This window comes from Chiloscyllium plagiosum, unplaced genomic scaffold (genome assembly GCF_037043375.1).
Source record: "Chiloscyllium plagiosum isolate Xiang-an unplaced genomic scaffold, Cpla_swu_hap1 HiC_scaffold_38, whole genome shotgun sequence".
NCBI lineage: Eukaryota > Metazoa > Chordata > Chondrichthyes > Orectolobiformes > Hemiscylliidae > Chiloscyllium > Chiloscyllium plagiosum.
This window is the reverse complement of record NW_028270176.1, coordinates 17,603,820-17,619,207: the sequence shown is the minus strand read 5'-3', so window position 1 is coordinate 17,619,207 and position 15,388 is coordinate 17,603,820. Positions and strand designations below refer to the sequence as shown.

General features: G+C 57.0%; 1 protein-coding gene across 1 annotated transcript; it reads right to left on the bottom strand.

Annotated features, from left to right (window-relative positions):
• Positions 1 to 530: 530 nt before the first annotated feature.
• Positions 531 to 14,769, bottom strand: LOC148139008 (uncharacterized). Its single transcript, XM_087980997.1, has 4 exons — positions 14,690 to 14,769; positions 6,892 to 6,987; positions 3,585 to 3,692; positions 531 to 1,871 (listed from the first exon to the last, which is right to left on the bottom strand). The coding sequence occupies exons 1-4, from the start codon at positions 14,751 to 14,753 to the stop codon at positions 1,714 to 1,716; spliced, it is 426 nt and encodes a 141-aa protein (XP_087837123.1). The 5' UTR covers positions 14,754 to 14,769; the 3' UTR covers positions 531 to 1,713.
• Between the last annotated feature and the right edge of the window lie 619 nt (positions 14,770 to 15,388).

The following is a 15,388-nucleotide window of genomic DNA, read 5'->3' as shown; positions in this document are numbered from 1 at the left end:
AAAGACTCACAACGCCTCTCAGAGAAAGGAAAATGCTCCCTCAGCTCTGGTTAAAATGGCCGCCCCCTTGATTTTGACCAGGAATGCCTTTGTTTCGGCTTCTCCCAACATTCTCTCCACTGCCAGCCAGTCAGGTGTCCCTCAGGAGCCGATCTGTTTTAATAAAGTGTCACAAAGCCGCTTCTTTTCTCAATGGCACTTGGTTTTGTTTTCAGAGGGATCGTAAACTAGCTCCCAGCCCAGAGGTGGCCAGTTTGGTGCAGAGATGAGAAAGGATTTTGAGAGGCCTCCTGCTCATGTGTTAAACCGATGAGACCTCAAGCCAAAGTGGTCATGTTTTGATAGTGAACTTTATAATGAAAGAGGAGTAGTCAGCCCTAGAAACTGGAGTTTTGTTTGAGTCAGTTCAGCAGTGGGCTGTGTGGAAACAGGCTGCTAAACTCTCTGTCCTTCTACCCTCGACCTGTAAACCTTTGTTGCATTTTCACTGTGTTTAAAGGGGTTTGTTTATTGGGACTGTTCAGTTTGAGTTTGGGGTGACTGGGTTCTATAAGGGTTCTTTGCGTTTCATTCCGTGAATAAGTGTGGACTGGTTGGGCCGAAGGGCCTGTTTCCACACTGTCGGGAATCTAATCTAAAAAAAAACGAATCTAAAGATTTTTCTCTGTTTTAAAACCTGGTGGCCAACCTAGCTAACTTACTCCGGGTTATTTTACTGAAACAATTTGCAAAGTTATGATCTGGGCTGCCTGCTTAAGAATGTTTTGAGTGGTCTGGCCTAGTCCATAACAAAAGTCACCCCTGACTCTTCTAGTCACCAGAGGATCCCGGCCTAGTCTGTCTAGCAATTCCTCTGGAGCGGATTCACTCATTCCTGGCATGCGTCGAGGTGTTAGTTGGTTATAACAAACTCAAAACAAAGGGTTGGGAGATGGAGTAGAGTGTGTTTGACTCAGTCATACCAGAATTTCTCAGGTGGAAGACGGGTAATGACTCTACTTCTGGGTCAGGAGAGTTGGAGTCAAATCCCACCTACACCTTGGGAACGTCTCCCAGTGGAGTTGGCGAGGGAAATCTCCACGTAAAAAGGTTTTCGCTGGCTAGATCGTAGCTGACAGTGACAGAGGGTGGCGGGGGGGGGGGAGAAAATGGACGAATGTTCTGAGGAGAACTTTCCAGAAAATGATGACGCTGCCCCGGGAATCGGGGACCTTTGCTCGTGATGGTCACCGTAAACAGGAAGGGCTCAACTTTGAACGGTCCATTTCGTAAGGGTCAAACTTTGCACAGGGTCTCTGTCGGGAGGTGGGACCACGCTGCACAGCAAGATCCCACCAATGCCGGGAAACCATGCGCCCATGTGTTTTTCCTTTTCAACTTTCCGGGAGAGGGATACTTGATTCACGGTTCGCTGGAGGGAGAAGCCCCCACCCCCGTCTCCTCCCCAGCCATTTTCATGTCCGTTTCGGAAGAGAGCGAACTGTGGATTTTTTTTTTGCATCCTGGTGTTAGGGTGAGGTGGGAGAGACTTGGGCAAGTGCTGCACTCCCTCAGAGCGGGCACTGGGGGATGTCCAGCACTGGGAGGCGTGGCGGGGAGGCCGGAGGGTGGTGGAGCCGGGGATGGTGGGCTTCGCTGTCTGGGAATTCCGAACGGTCCGTGCAGGGAGTCTCCGGGCGGCATTAGGAGCTCCCCATGCTTCAGCGCGTCGTCTTAAAGGGGGGTGGGGATAAGGGCGACCGGGTTACAGGGGGCGCACTTTCTCCAGCTGGCCCAGCTCTCCACGCAATAGAATTGTCGCTGGCCTTGGTGCACGGCCTTTCCTGGTTTCAGGCAGTAACGTTTCCCTTGGCGCTGCCTCGCGAAGAGAGCTGTGGAAAGGAAATTTTTAAAAACACCACATGACTCATAGAATCCCTGCAGGAACCAGGCCCTTCCGCCCAACATGTCAACACCGACCCTCCGAACAGTAATCCACAACCATTCCCCCCAACCCAATTAATGGACATTGAACCCTGACAAACGCACCTTACCCACACATACCAGCAAGGTCAATCCACCGTAACCGGCACATCCCTGGACACTATGGGACAATTTAGCATGGTCAATCCACCGTAACCGGCACATCCCTGGGCACTATGGGACAATTTAGCATGGTCAATCCACCGTAACCGGCACATCCCTGGGCACTATGGGACAATTTAGCATGGTCAATCCACCGTAACCGGCACATCCCTGGGCACTATGGGACAATTTAGCATGGTCAATCCACCCTGACCGGCACATCCCTGGGCACTATAGGACAATTTAGCACGGTCAATCCACCGTAACCGGCACATCCCTGGACATTATGGGACAATTTAGCATGGCCAATCCACCTTAACCTGCACATCCCTGGGCACTATGGGACAATTTAGCATGGCCAATCCACCCTAACCTGCACATCCCTGGGCACTATGGGACAATTTAGCATGGTCAATCCACCGTAACCGGCACATCCCTGGACACTATGGGACAATTTAGCATGGCCAATCCACCCTAACCTGCACATCCCTGGGCACTATGGGACAATTTAGCATGGTCAATCCACCCTAACCTGCACATCCCTGGACACTATGGGACAATTTAGCATGGCCAATCCACCCTAACGTGCACATCCTTGGGCACTATGGGATAATTTAGCACGGTCAATCCACCCTGACCGGCACATCCCTGGACACTATCGGACAATTTAGCACGGCCAATCCACCCTAACTTGCTCATCTTTGGATTGTGGGAGGAAACCGGAGCCCCCGGAGGAAACCCACGCAGACAAGGGGCTGAACCGCTGCAGTCCCTCTGCTGTGGGCACAATGCCCTGAGGGAGGGAATTCTTGGATTTCGACCGGATGGTGCTACCGTTGTCAATGTGACCTGTCACTTGTTAGTCCCAGTGTGGGAATTGTCCAGGTCTTGCTGTGTTTGGACATGGACTGCCTCAGTGACTGAGGTGTCACAAGTGGTGCTGAGCATAGTGCAATCATTGGCGAATATCCCCAAATCCCACTTTAACAATGGGATTGATGTGGTTCGCATGATTATGAGACCGCATTCCTCTCCACATGTCGACGACAGCGCCCCTGGTGGAATAATCGACTATCGAAAGGGTGTTGAATACGACTGTAATGCAGGACACCAGTTTGAGGTCAGCAAGATTCCGCAATCAACAATGTGACAATGACCAGCTCATCTGTTTCTGTGGAGCAGAGATAAACATTGGCAGGATATTATCAAACCACCTTAACTTATACAAATGAATTAACCTCCCATCAGGGCAGAGCTACCCCCAAGCACTGATAACGACAGCCTGGATGAGAATCATATCAGAATTGGGATCAGAACATGAGATCTGAAGAGCTAGAGGGTGTGGGATACAAAGCCATCACAGATAATCACAAAAGGCAAGGCCGTATCCGGAGATGAGGAGCTTTCAGACTCATGGAGGTCAAAAATGCTATGCGCAGGAACCCTCAGATCTCAGGGGACGTATACCAATGACACCCTCCCTCTCAGCCCCGAAGACAGAGTGAAAAAGAACAATTTACCATCCTTGTGCTTTCTCCTGGTGATCTGGCTTGGTTTCTGACAGAAGCACTTTCTGCCAGCCGTTACGAATGGCTGCTTGGCGCGGTAGTGAAACGGGAGGAGACCACCTACAGGAGAAAGGCATTTCAGAGATGGCCCATGGATTAAAGAGAGCAACGCTTCAACCAGGGAGCTTGTGATCAGGGGCGGAACACAGTGTGACCGTTCCTCTTGTTTACCCGGTCCCCGGTGTGACCGTTCCCCGTGTTTACCCGGTCCCCGGTGTGACCGTTCCCCGTGTTTACCCGGTCCCCGGTGTGACCGTTCCCCGTGTGTACCCGGTCCCCGGTGTGACCCTTCGCCGTGTTTACCCAGTCCCCGGTGTGACCGTTCCCCGTGTTTACCCGGTCCCCGGTGTGACCGTTCCCCGTGTTTACCCGGTCCCCGGTGTGACCCTTCCCCGTGTTTACCTGGTCCCCGGTGTGACCGTTCCCCGTGTTTACCCGGTCCCCGGTGTGACCGTTCCCCGTGTTTACCCAGTCCCCGGTGTGACCCTCCCCCGTGTTTACCCAGTCCCCGGTGTGACCGTTCCCCGTGTTTACCCGGTCCCCGGTGTGACCGTTCCCCGTGTTTACCCGGTCCCCGGTGTGACCCTTCCCCGTGTTTACCCGGTCCCCGGTGTGACCGTTCCCCGTGTTTACCCGGTCCCCGGTGTGACCGCTCCCCGTGTTTACCCGGTCCCCGGTGTGACCCTCCCCCGTGTTTACCCGGTCCCCGGTGTGACCCTTCCCCGTGTTTACCCGGTCCCCGGTGTGACCCTTCCCCGTGTTTACCCGGTCCCCGGTGTGACCCTTCCCCGTGTTTACCCGGTCCCCGGTGTGACCGTTCCCCGTGTTTACCCGGTCCCCGGTGTGACCCTTCCCCGTGTTTACCCGGTCCCCGGTGTGACCCTTCCCCGTGTTTACCCGGTCCCCGGTGTGACCCTTCCCCGTGTTTACCCTGTCCCCGGTGTGACCGTTCCCCGTGTTTACCCGGTCCCCGGTGTGACCCTTCCCCGTGTTTACCCGGTCCCCGGTGTGACCGTTCCTCTTGTTTACCCGGTCCCCGGTGTGACCGTTCCCCGTGTGTACCCGGTCCCCGGTGTGACCGTTCCCCGTGTTTACCCGGTCCCCGGTGTGACCCTCCCCCGTGTTTACTCGGTCCCCGGTGTGACCCTCCCCCGTGTTTACACGGTCCCCGGTGTGACCGTTCCCCGTGTTTACCCGGTCCCCGGTGTGACCCTTCCCCGTGTTTACCCGGTCCCCGGTGTGACCCTTCGCCGTGTTTACCCAGTCCCCGGTGTGACCGTTCCCCGTGTTTACCCGGTCCCCGGTGTGACCGTTCCCCGTGTTTACCCGGTCCCCGGTGTGACCCTTCCCCGTGTTTACCTGGTCCCCGGTGTGACCGTTCCCCGTGTTTACCCGGTCCCCGGTGTGACCGTTCCCCGTGTTTACCCGGTCGCCGGTGTGACCCTTCGCCGTGTTTACCCGGTCCCCGGTGTGACCCTTCCCCGTGTTTACCCGGTCCCCGGTGTGACCGTTCCCCGTGTTTACCCGGTCCCCGGTGTGACTGTTCCTCTTGTTTACCCGGTCCCCGGTGTGACCGTTCCCCGTGTGTACCCGGTCCCCGGTGTGACCATTCCCCATGTTTACCCGGTCCCCGGTGTGACCCTTCCCCGTGTTTACCCGGTCCCCGGTGTGACCCTCCCCCGTGTTTACCCGGTCCCCAGTGTGACCCTTCCCCGTGTTTACCCGGTCCCCGGTGTGACCGTTCCCCGTGTTTACCCGGTCCCCGGTGTGACCCTTCCCCGTGTTTACCCGGTCCCCGGTGTGACCGTTCCCCGTGTTTACCCGGTCCCCGGTGTGACCGTTCCCCGTGTTTACCCGGTCCCCGGTGTGACCGCTCCCCGTGTTTACCCGGTCCCCGGTGTGACCCTCCCCCGTGTTTACCCGGTCCCCGGTGTGACCGCTCCCCGTGTTTACCCGGTCCCCGGTGTGACCCTCCCCCGTGTTTACCCGGTCCCCGGTGTGACCGTTCCCCGTGTTTACCCGGTCCCCGGTGTGACCGTTCCCCGTGTTTACCCGGTCCCCGGTGTGACCGTTCCCCGTGTTTAACCGGTCCCCGGTGTGACCGTTCCCCGTGTTTACCCGGTCCCCGGTGTGACCCATCCCCGTGTTTACCCGGTCCCCGGTGTGACCGTTCCCCGTGTTTACCCAGTCCCCGGTGTGACCGTTCCCCATGTTTACCCGGTCCCCGGTGTGACCGCTCCCCGTGTTTACCCGGTCCCCGGTGTGACCGTTCCCCGTGTTTACCCGGTCCCCGGTGTGATCGTTCCCCGTGTTTACCCGGTCCCCGGTGTGACCCTTCCCCGTGTTTACCCGGTCCCCGGTGTGACCGTTCCCTGTGTTTACCCGGTCCCCGGTGTGACCGTTCCCTGTGTTTACCCGGTCCCCGGTGTGACCGTTCCCCGTGTTTACCCGGTCCCCGGTGTGACCCTTCCCTGTGTTTACCCGGTCCCCGGTGTGACCGTTCCCCGTGTTTACCCGGTCCCCGGTGTGACCCTTCCCCGTGTTTACCCGGTCCCCGGTGTGACCGTTCCCCATGTTTACCCGGTCCCCGGTGTGACCCTTCCCCGTGTTTACCCGGTCCCCGGTGTGACCGTTCCCCATGTTTACCCGGTCCCCGGTGTGACCCTTCCCAGTGTTTACCCGGTCCCCGGTGTGACCCTTCCCCGTGTTTACCCGGTCCCCGGTGTGACCATTCCCCGTGTTTACCCGGTCCCCGGTGTGACCGTTCCCCGTGTTTACCCGGTCCCCGGTGTGACCCTCCCCCGTGTTTACCCGGTCCCCGGTGTGACCCTTCCCCGTGTTTACCCGGTCCCCGGTGTGACCGTTCCCCGTGTTTACCCGGTCCCCGGTGTGACCGTTCCCCATGTTTACCCGGTCCCCGGTGTGTCCGCTCCCCATGTTTACCCGGTCCCCGGTGTGACCGTTCCCCGTGTTTACCCGGTCCCCGGTGTGACCGTTCCCCATGTTTACCCGGTCCCCGGTGTGTCCGCTCCCCATGTTTACCCGGTCCCCGGTGTGACCGTTCCCCGTGTTTACCCGGTCCCCGGTGTGACCCTTCCCCGTGTTTACCCGGTCCCCGGTGTGACCGCTCCCCGTGTTTACCCGGTCCCCGGTGTGTCCGCTCCCCATGTTTACCCGGTCCCCGGTGTGACCCATGTTTAATTGTTTTTCTGAGCACAGTATTGCGTGGTATCGAGTTTGCCGTGATGTCTGCACCCACCTTTACACAGGCATTGTTTCCCACCGCATTCGAGGCTGCCTGTTCTGCTTGCACTGAGTTCCACAGTGGATTTACCGTCCTTCCCACCCGGAATATCTGAAATGAATACAATGCCTGTCAAAATATGTGCCACCACTTGAACTTTACCGGATCATCCAACTAACCTCTACCTTCCAAACCCGGGCATTGGTTTGTTGAATGATGCGGACCTTCTATTCCTATGAACACGGACTCAGCATCACTTATTGCTGATCTTCCGTTGGATTTTTCTCCACTTGCAGCGTTCCTGATTATGAACAGTCGCACTGAGTTCTGCTCTGGAAACACCTTCAACTTAATCGATTCATTATTTTCTTTAAATTGATCGATGACCGCATATTTCCCTATCTCTGTAACCACCTCCAGCCCCTAGACCCCCTCCCTATCTCTGTAACCACCTCCAGCCCCTAGACCCCCTCCCTATCTCTGTAACCCCCTCCAGCCCCTACACCCTCTCCCTATCTCCGTAACCCCCTCCAGCCCCTACACCCCCTCCCTATCTCCGTAACCCCCTCCAGCCCCTACACCCCCTCCCTATCTCTGTAACCCCCTCCAGTCCCTACATCCCTCCCTATCACAGTACCCTCCTCCAGCCCCTATACCCCTCCCTATCTCTGTAACCCCCTCTAGCCCCTACACCCCCTCCCTATCTCTGTAACCCCCTCTAGCCCCTACACCCCCTCCCTATCTCTGTAACCCCCTCCAGCCCCTACACCCTCTCCCTATCTCTGTAACCTGCCACAGCCCCTACACCCCCTCACTATCTCTGTAAACCCCTCCAGCCCCTACACCCCCTCCCTATCTCTGTAACCCCCTCCAGCCCCAACACACCCTCCCTATCTCTGTAACCCCCTCCAGCCCCGACACCCCTCCCTATCTCTGTAACCCGCCACAGCCCGTACACCCCCTCACTATCTCTGTAAACCCCTCCAGCCCCTACACCCCCTCCCTATCTCTGTAACCCCCTCCAGCCCCTACACCCCCTCCCTATCTCTGTAACCCCCTCCAGCCCCTACAACCCCTCCCTATCTCTGTAACCCCCTCCAGCCCCGACACCCGTCCCTATCTCTGTAATCCCCTCCAGCCCCTACACCCCTCCCTATCTCTGTAACCCCCTCCAGCCCCTACACCCCTTCCCTATCTCTGTAACCCGCCACAGCCCCTGCACCCCCTCCCTATCTCTGTAACCCCCTCCAGCCCCTACATCCCCTCCCTATCTCTGTACGCCCCTCCAGCCCCTACACACCCTCCCTATCTCTGTAAGCCCCTCCAGCCCCGACACCCGTCCCTATCTCTGTAACCCCCTCCAGCCCCTACACCCCCTCCCTTTCTCTGTAATCCCCTCCAGCCCCGACACCCGTCCCTATCTCTGTAATCCCCTCCAGCCCCTACACCCCTCCCTATCTCTGTAACCCGCCACAGTCCCTGCACCCTCTCCCTATCTCTGTAATCCCCTCCAGCCCCTACACCCCCTCCCTATCTCTGTAACCCCCTCCAGCCCCTATACGCCATCCCTATCTGTGTAACCCCCTACAGCCCCTATACCCCCTCCCTATCTCTGTAACCCTCTCCAGCCCCTACACCCCCTCCATATCTCTGTAACCCCCTCCAGCCCCTACACCCCCTCCCTATCTCTGTAACCCCCTCCAGCCCCTACACCGCCTCCCTATCTCTGTAACCCCCTCCAGCCCCTACACCGCCTCCCTATCTCTGTAACCCCCTCCAGTCCCTACAATGCCTCCCTATCTCTGTAACCCCCTCCAGCCCCTACACCGCCTCCCTATCTCTGTAACCCCCTCCAGCCCCTACACTGCCTCCCTATCTCTGTAACCCCCTCCAGCCCCTACACCCCCTCCCTATCTCTGTAACCCCCTCCAGCCCCTACACCGCCTCCCTATCTCTGTAACCCCCTCCAGCCCCTACATCCCCTCCCTATCTCTGTAACCCCCTCCAGCCCCTACACCCTCTCCCTATCTCTGTAACCCCCTCCAGCCCCTACACCCGCTCCCTATCTCTGTAACCCCCTCCAGCCCCTACACCCCCTCCCTATCTCTGTAACCTCCCCCAGTCCCTACTCCGCCTCCCTATCTCTGTAACCCCCTTCAGTCCCTACATCCCTCCCTATCACAGTACCCTCCTCCAGCCCCTATACCCCTCCCTATCTCTGTAACCCCCTCTAGCCCCTACACCCCCTCCCTATCTCTGTAACCCCCTCTAGCCCCTACACCCCTCCCTATCTCTGTAACTCCATCCAGCCCCTACACCCCCTCCCTATCTCTGTAACCTGCCACAGCCCCTACACCCCCTCACTATCTCTGTAAACCCCTCCAGCCCCTACACCCCCTCCCTATCTCTGTAACCCCCTCCAGCCCCAACACACCCTCCCTATCTCTGTAACCCCCTCCAGCCCCGACACCCCTCCCTATCTCTGTAACCCGCCACAGCCCGTACACCCCCTCACTATCTCTGTAAACCCCTCCAGCCCCTACACCCCCTCCCTATCTCTGTAACCCCCTCCAGCCCCTACACACCCTCCCTATCTCTGTAACCCCCTCCAGCCCCGACACCCATCCCTATCTCTGTAACCCCCTCCAGCCCCTACACCCCCTCCCTATCTCTGTAACCCCCTCCAGCCCCTACACCCCCTCCCTATCTCTGTAACCCCCTCCAGCCCCTACACCCCCTCCCTATCTCTGTAACCCCCTCCAGCCCCGACACCCGTCCCTATCTCTGTAACCCCCTCCAGCCCCTACACCCCTCCCTATCTCTGTAAACCCCTCCAGCCCCTACACCCCCTCCCTATCTCTGTAACCCGCCACAGCCCCTGCACCCCCTCCCTATCTCTGTAACCCCCTCCAGCCCCTACATCCCCTCCCTATCTCTGTACGCCCCTCCAGCCCCTACACACCCTCCCTATCTCTGTAAGCCCCTCCAGCCCCGACACCCGTCCCTATCTCTGTAACCCCCTCCAGCCCCTACACCCCCTCCCTATCTCTGTAACCCCCTCCAGCCCCTACACCCCTCCCTATCTCTGTAAACCCCTCCAGCCCCTACACCCCCTCCCTATCTCTGTAACCCGCCACAGCCCCTGCACCCCCTCCCTATCTCTGTAACCCCCTCCAGCCCCTACATCCCCTCCCTATCTCTGTAACCCCCTCCAGCCCCTACACACCCTCCCTATCTCTGTAAGCCCCTCCAGCCCCGACACCCGTCCCTATCTCTGTAACCCCCTCCAGCCCCTACACCCCCTCCCTATCTCTGTAATCCCCTCCAGCCCCGACACCCGTCCCTATCTCTGTAATCCCCTCAAGCCCCTACACCCCCTCCCTATCTCTGTAACCCCCTCCAGCCCCTATACGCCATCCCTATCTGTGTAACCCCCTACAGCCCCTATACCCCCTCCCTATCTCTGTAACCCTCTCCAGCCCCTACACCCCCTCCATATCTCTGTAACCCCCTCCAGCCCCTACACCCCCTCCCTATCTCTGTAACCCCCTCCAGCCCCTACACCGCCTCCCTATCTCTGTAACCCCCTCCAGCCCCTACACCGCCTCCATATCTCTGTAACCCCCTCCAGTCCCTACAATGCCTCCCTATCTCTGTAACCCCCTCCAGCCCCTACACCGCCTCCCTATCTCTGTAACCCCCTCCAGCCCCTACACTGCCTCCCTATCTCTGTAACCCCCTCCAGCCCCTACACCCCCTCCCTATCTCTGTAACCCCCTCCAGCCCCTACACCGCCTCCCTATCTCTGTAACCCCCTCCAGCCCCTACACCCCCTCCCTATCTCTGTAACCCCCTCCAGCCCCTACACCCCCTCTGTATCTCTGTAACCTCCTCCAGCCCCTACACTGCCTCCCTATCTCTGTAACCCCCTCCAGCCCCTACACCCCCTCCCTACCTCTGTAACCTCCTACAGCCCCTACAAATCCTCCCTATCCCAGTACTCTCCTCCAGCCCCTACATTCCCTCCCTATCCCTGTAACCCCCTCCAGCCCCTACACCCCCTCCCTGTCTCTGTAACCCCCTCCAGCCCCTACACCCCCTCCCTATCTCTGTAACCCCCTCCAGCCCCTACACCCCCTCCCTATCTCTGTAACTCCCTCCAGCCCCTACAACCCCTCCCTATCTCTGTAACCCCCTCCAGCCCCTACACTGCCTCCCTATCTCTGTAACCCCCTCCAGCCCCTACACCCCCTCCCTATCTCTGTAACCCCCTCCAGCCCCTACACCACCTCCCTATCTCTGTAATCCCCTCCAGCCCCTACACCCACTCCCTATCTCTGTAACTCCCTCCAGCCCCTACACCCCCTCCCTATCTCTGTAACCCCCTCCAGCCCCTACGCCCCCTCCCTATCTCTGTAACCCCCTCCAGCCCCTACACCCCCTCCCTATCTCTGTAACCCCCTCCACCCCCTACACCCCCTCCCTATCTCTGTAACCCCCTCCAGCCTCTACACCCCCTCCCTATCTCTGTAACCCCCTCCAGCCCCTACACCCCCTCCCTATCTCTGTAACCCCCTCCAGCCCCTACACCCCCTCCCTATCTCTGTAACCCCCTCCAGCCCCTACACCCCCTCCCTATCTCTGTAACCCCCTCCAGCCCCTACACCCCCTCCCTATCTCTGTAACCCCCTCCAGCCCCTACACACCCTCCCTATCTCTGTAACCCCCTCCAGCCCCTACACCCCTCCCAATCTCTGTAACTCCCTCCAGCCCCTACACCCCTCCCAATCTCTGTAACTCCCTCCAGACCCTTCACCCCCCTCCCTATCTCTGTAACCCCCTCCAGCCCCTACACCCCCCTCCCTATCTCTGTAACCCCCTCCAGCCCCTACACCCCCTCCCTATCTCTGTAACCCCCTCCAGACCCTACACACCCTCCCTATCTCTGTAACCCCCTCCAGACCCTACACACCCTCCCTATCTCTGTAACCCCCTCCAGCCCCTACATCCCCTCCCTATCTCTGTAACCCCTCCATCCACTACACACCCTCCCTATCTCTGTAACCCTCTCCAGCCCCTACATCCCCTCCCTATCTCTGTAACCCCTCCAGCCCCTACACACCCTCCCTATCTCTGTAACCCCCTCCAGCCCCTCCCTATCTCTGTTACCCCCTCCAGCCCCTCCCTATCTCTGTTACCCCCTCCAGCCCCTCCCTATCTCTGTAACCCCCTCCAGCCCTCCCTGTCTGTGTATTTATTGATAGGTTGCTCTGTACTGGCTGGGATATGAAGATCTCCTGCTCCAGCTTATAACTGTGTCTGAGCTTGTTTCCGAATACTCTAATAATGAAAGAGGCGTCGACAATTGAGTCAGTCATTCGGAAGGCAAATGCAACGATTAGATTTTTTTAAAGATTAGATGACATTCTCTACAGTGTGGAAACAGGCCCTTCGGCCCAACCAGTCCGCACCGACCCTCCGAAGAGTAACCCACCCACACCCATTTCCCTCTGACTAATGCACCTATCACAATGGGACAATTTAGCATGGCCAATCCACCCTGACCTGCACATCCCTGGGCACTATGGGACAATTTAGCTTGGCCAATCCACCCTAACCTGCACATCCCTGGGCACTATGGGACAATTTAGCATGGCCAATCCACCCTGACCTGCACATCTTTGGACTGTGGGAGGAAACCGACGCAGACACAGGGGGAATGTGCATACTCTACACAGACAGTCACCCGAGGGTGGAATCGAACCCGGGATCCTGGTGTTGTGAGGCTGCAGTGCTAACCCACTGAGCCACCCTGCCACCCCTAACGCTGTGATTTAACTTGGGAGGACTTGAATATAAAAGCAGGGATGGGCTTCTGAGTGTCTCTCAGGCTGTGGTCAGGTCAGATTTGGAGGATTGTTCTCAGTTTTGGGCGCCATATTCTCAGGAAGGATACACTGGCCTTGGAGCAGGGTTCACAGGAGATTCACGAGAGTGGTCCCGGGAATGGAAAGCTTAACAGATGAGGAACATTTGAGGACTCGGGGTTTATACCCGATGGAATTTAGAAGGATGAGGGGGGATCTAATTGAGACTTATATAATGGCCTGGACAGAGTGGATGTTGGGAAGACATTCCCATCGATAAGAGGGACGAGGACCCGAACAGCCTTAGAATAAAGGGAAGAACGGAGATAAGCAGAAACGTCATCAGCCAGAGAGTGGGGAATCTATGAGATTCACTGCCACTGAAGGCTGTGGCGGCCTGGTCATTGAGTATAGTTAAGACTAAGATGGATAGGTTCCTGAGTATCAAGGGGGTGAAGGGTCAGGGGGAGAAAGCGGGAGGTTGAGAAACTTTATCAGCCATGATTGGATGGTGGAGCAGACACGATGGGCCCGAATGGCCTGATTTCTGCCCCTGTCTCTCCTGGTCTGATTCAGGGCCTGTAATCAGATTGAGTCACAGGCTCACTCTTCGAATTTACAGGAGGCCAGGGCAGATCAAGCACCAGGCGGGCAAATGGTCATTCAAATCTCTCCCCCCCCCCCCCAGCCTTCCCTTCTCTGTCGCAGACTGCCTTTCTGAGTTCACTGAGTTCGCTCAGCCCATGGCAAGTATCTCAGTGCAGAGGTTAAAGGTCAGGTGAGCTGCTGGAACTAGAGACAGGAAATCCCTCTGGGGTGGAAGGAAGCCATTGGGTTCTGCACCGACCCCAAACGTTAACTCTACTTAATCTCCACGGCTGCTACAAGAGTCATAGAGTCATAGAGATGTACAGCACAGGAACAGACCCTTTGGTCCAACCCGTCCATGCCGACCAGATATCCCAACCCAATCTAGTCCCACCTACCAGCATCCGGCCCATATCCCTCCAAACCCTTCCTATTCACACACCCATCCAAATGCCTTTTAAATGCTGTAATTGTACCAGCCTCCTCCACTTTCTCTGGCAGCTCATTCCACACACGTACCACCCTCTGTGGGAAAGAGTTGCCCCTTAGGACTCTTTTATATCTTTCCCCTCTCACCCTAAACCTGTGCCCTCTAGTTCTGGACTTCCCGACCCCAGGGAAAAGACTTTGTCTATTTATCCTATCCATGCTCCTCATGATTTTGTAAACCTCTATAAGGTCACCCCTCAGCCTTCGATGCTCCAGGGAAAACAGCCCCAGCCTGTTCAGCCTCTCCCTGTAGCTCAAACCCTCCAACCCTGGTAACATCCTTGTACATCTTTTCTGAACCCTTTCAAGTTTCACAACATCTTTCCGATAGGAAGGAGACCAGAATTGCATGCAATATTCCAACAGTGGCCTAACCAATGTCCTGTACAGCCGCAACATGACCTCCCAACTCCTGTACTCAATACTCTGACCAATAAAGGAAAGCATACCAAACACCTTCTTCACTATCCTATCTACCTGCAACTCCACTTTCAAGGAGCTATGAACCTGCACTCCAAGGTCTCTTTGTTCAGCAACACCCCCTAGGACCGAAGCCCTGCTATACAGGGAGGGTTGGGAGGGAAGTAGGGGTCCCATCCCTGAGTCGGTACGTGTGGGGGGAAATAATTGCTCTGACTGATCGCTGACCATGACCAGTGACTACCCTGGGCATTGCCACCCTCCTCCTCCAGTCCCCTTAACTCCCCCCCCCCCCCCCACCTCCCGTCCTGTCGCGTTTCCCCTCTTCCCTTCCCCCCCCTTCCTCCTCTCCCCTTCCCCGATCCCCCACCTCCTCCCCACTCCCAGTAAGTCCTGCATTCCTGAACAGACAGTGACTACCCAACTGAGTTATTGTAAATTGGCCCTACCCTCCATGAGAACAGGATTGTAGCTGGAGACACACACTATCAGCAGCAGCAAGACAAGATGCATCTTTGGGATGTTTCCCTGCTCCCCAGGCTGGTTTGTGCGAACCTCTGAGCGCTGGGAGATTTATATCGGTCCTGAAGGCAAGCCTGCCTATCCCTGACAGCTCTGCGCTTGAACAGACCTCCCCCCCACTCTGGCACCACTCCTCTCCAGAGTAACTGCTGCCAATTTCTCTGCCTCTGAACCCAACGTTACTGGCAAGTTCCTGAAATTCACAAAAAAAGGCATCTTGTGGGTTACTTGTTGCTCACTCTCTCTCACACACACCGTGTCTGGGGAGTTTCCACTCAGGGGAACTTTCCTCTTTTGAAATATTCCAGATTTTGGGGGGAAGGGGGTTGACTCGAAACGAAAATCTGATGCATTTATGTAGTGCTTGCTCGGCCACATAGGTCGACCGATAATTTGGCTATTACGAACTGGGGAGAAACCCCCTTGAAATGGATAACTACCTCCACCTTTTCTGATTCTCAAGGGATGTGCTGTGTTCCGGACGCAATTATTTCCGTCGAGTGTGGAGACAAGGCCCTTCGGCCCAACACGTTCACACCGACTCTCGGAAGAGGAACCTACCCAGAGCCATTTCCCTCTGACTAATGCACCTCACACCATGGGACAATTTAGCACGGCCAATCCAC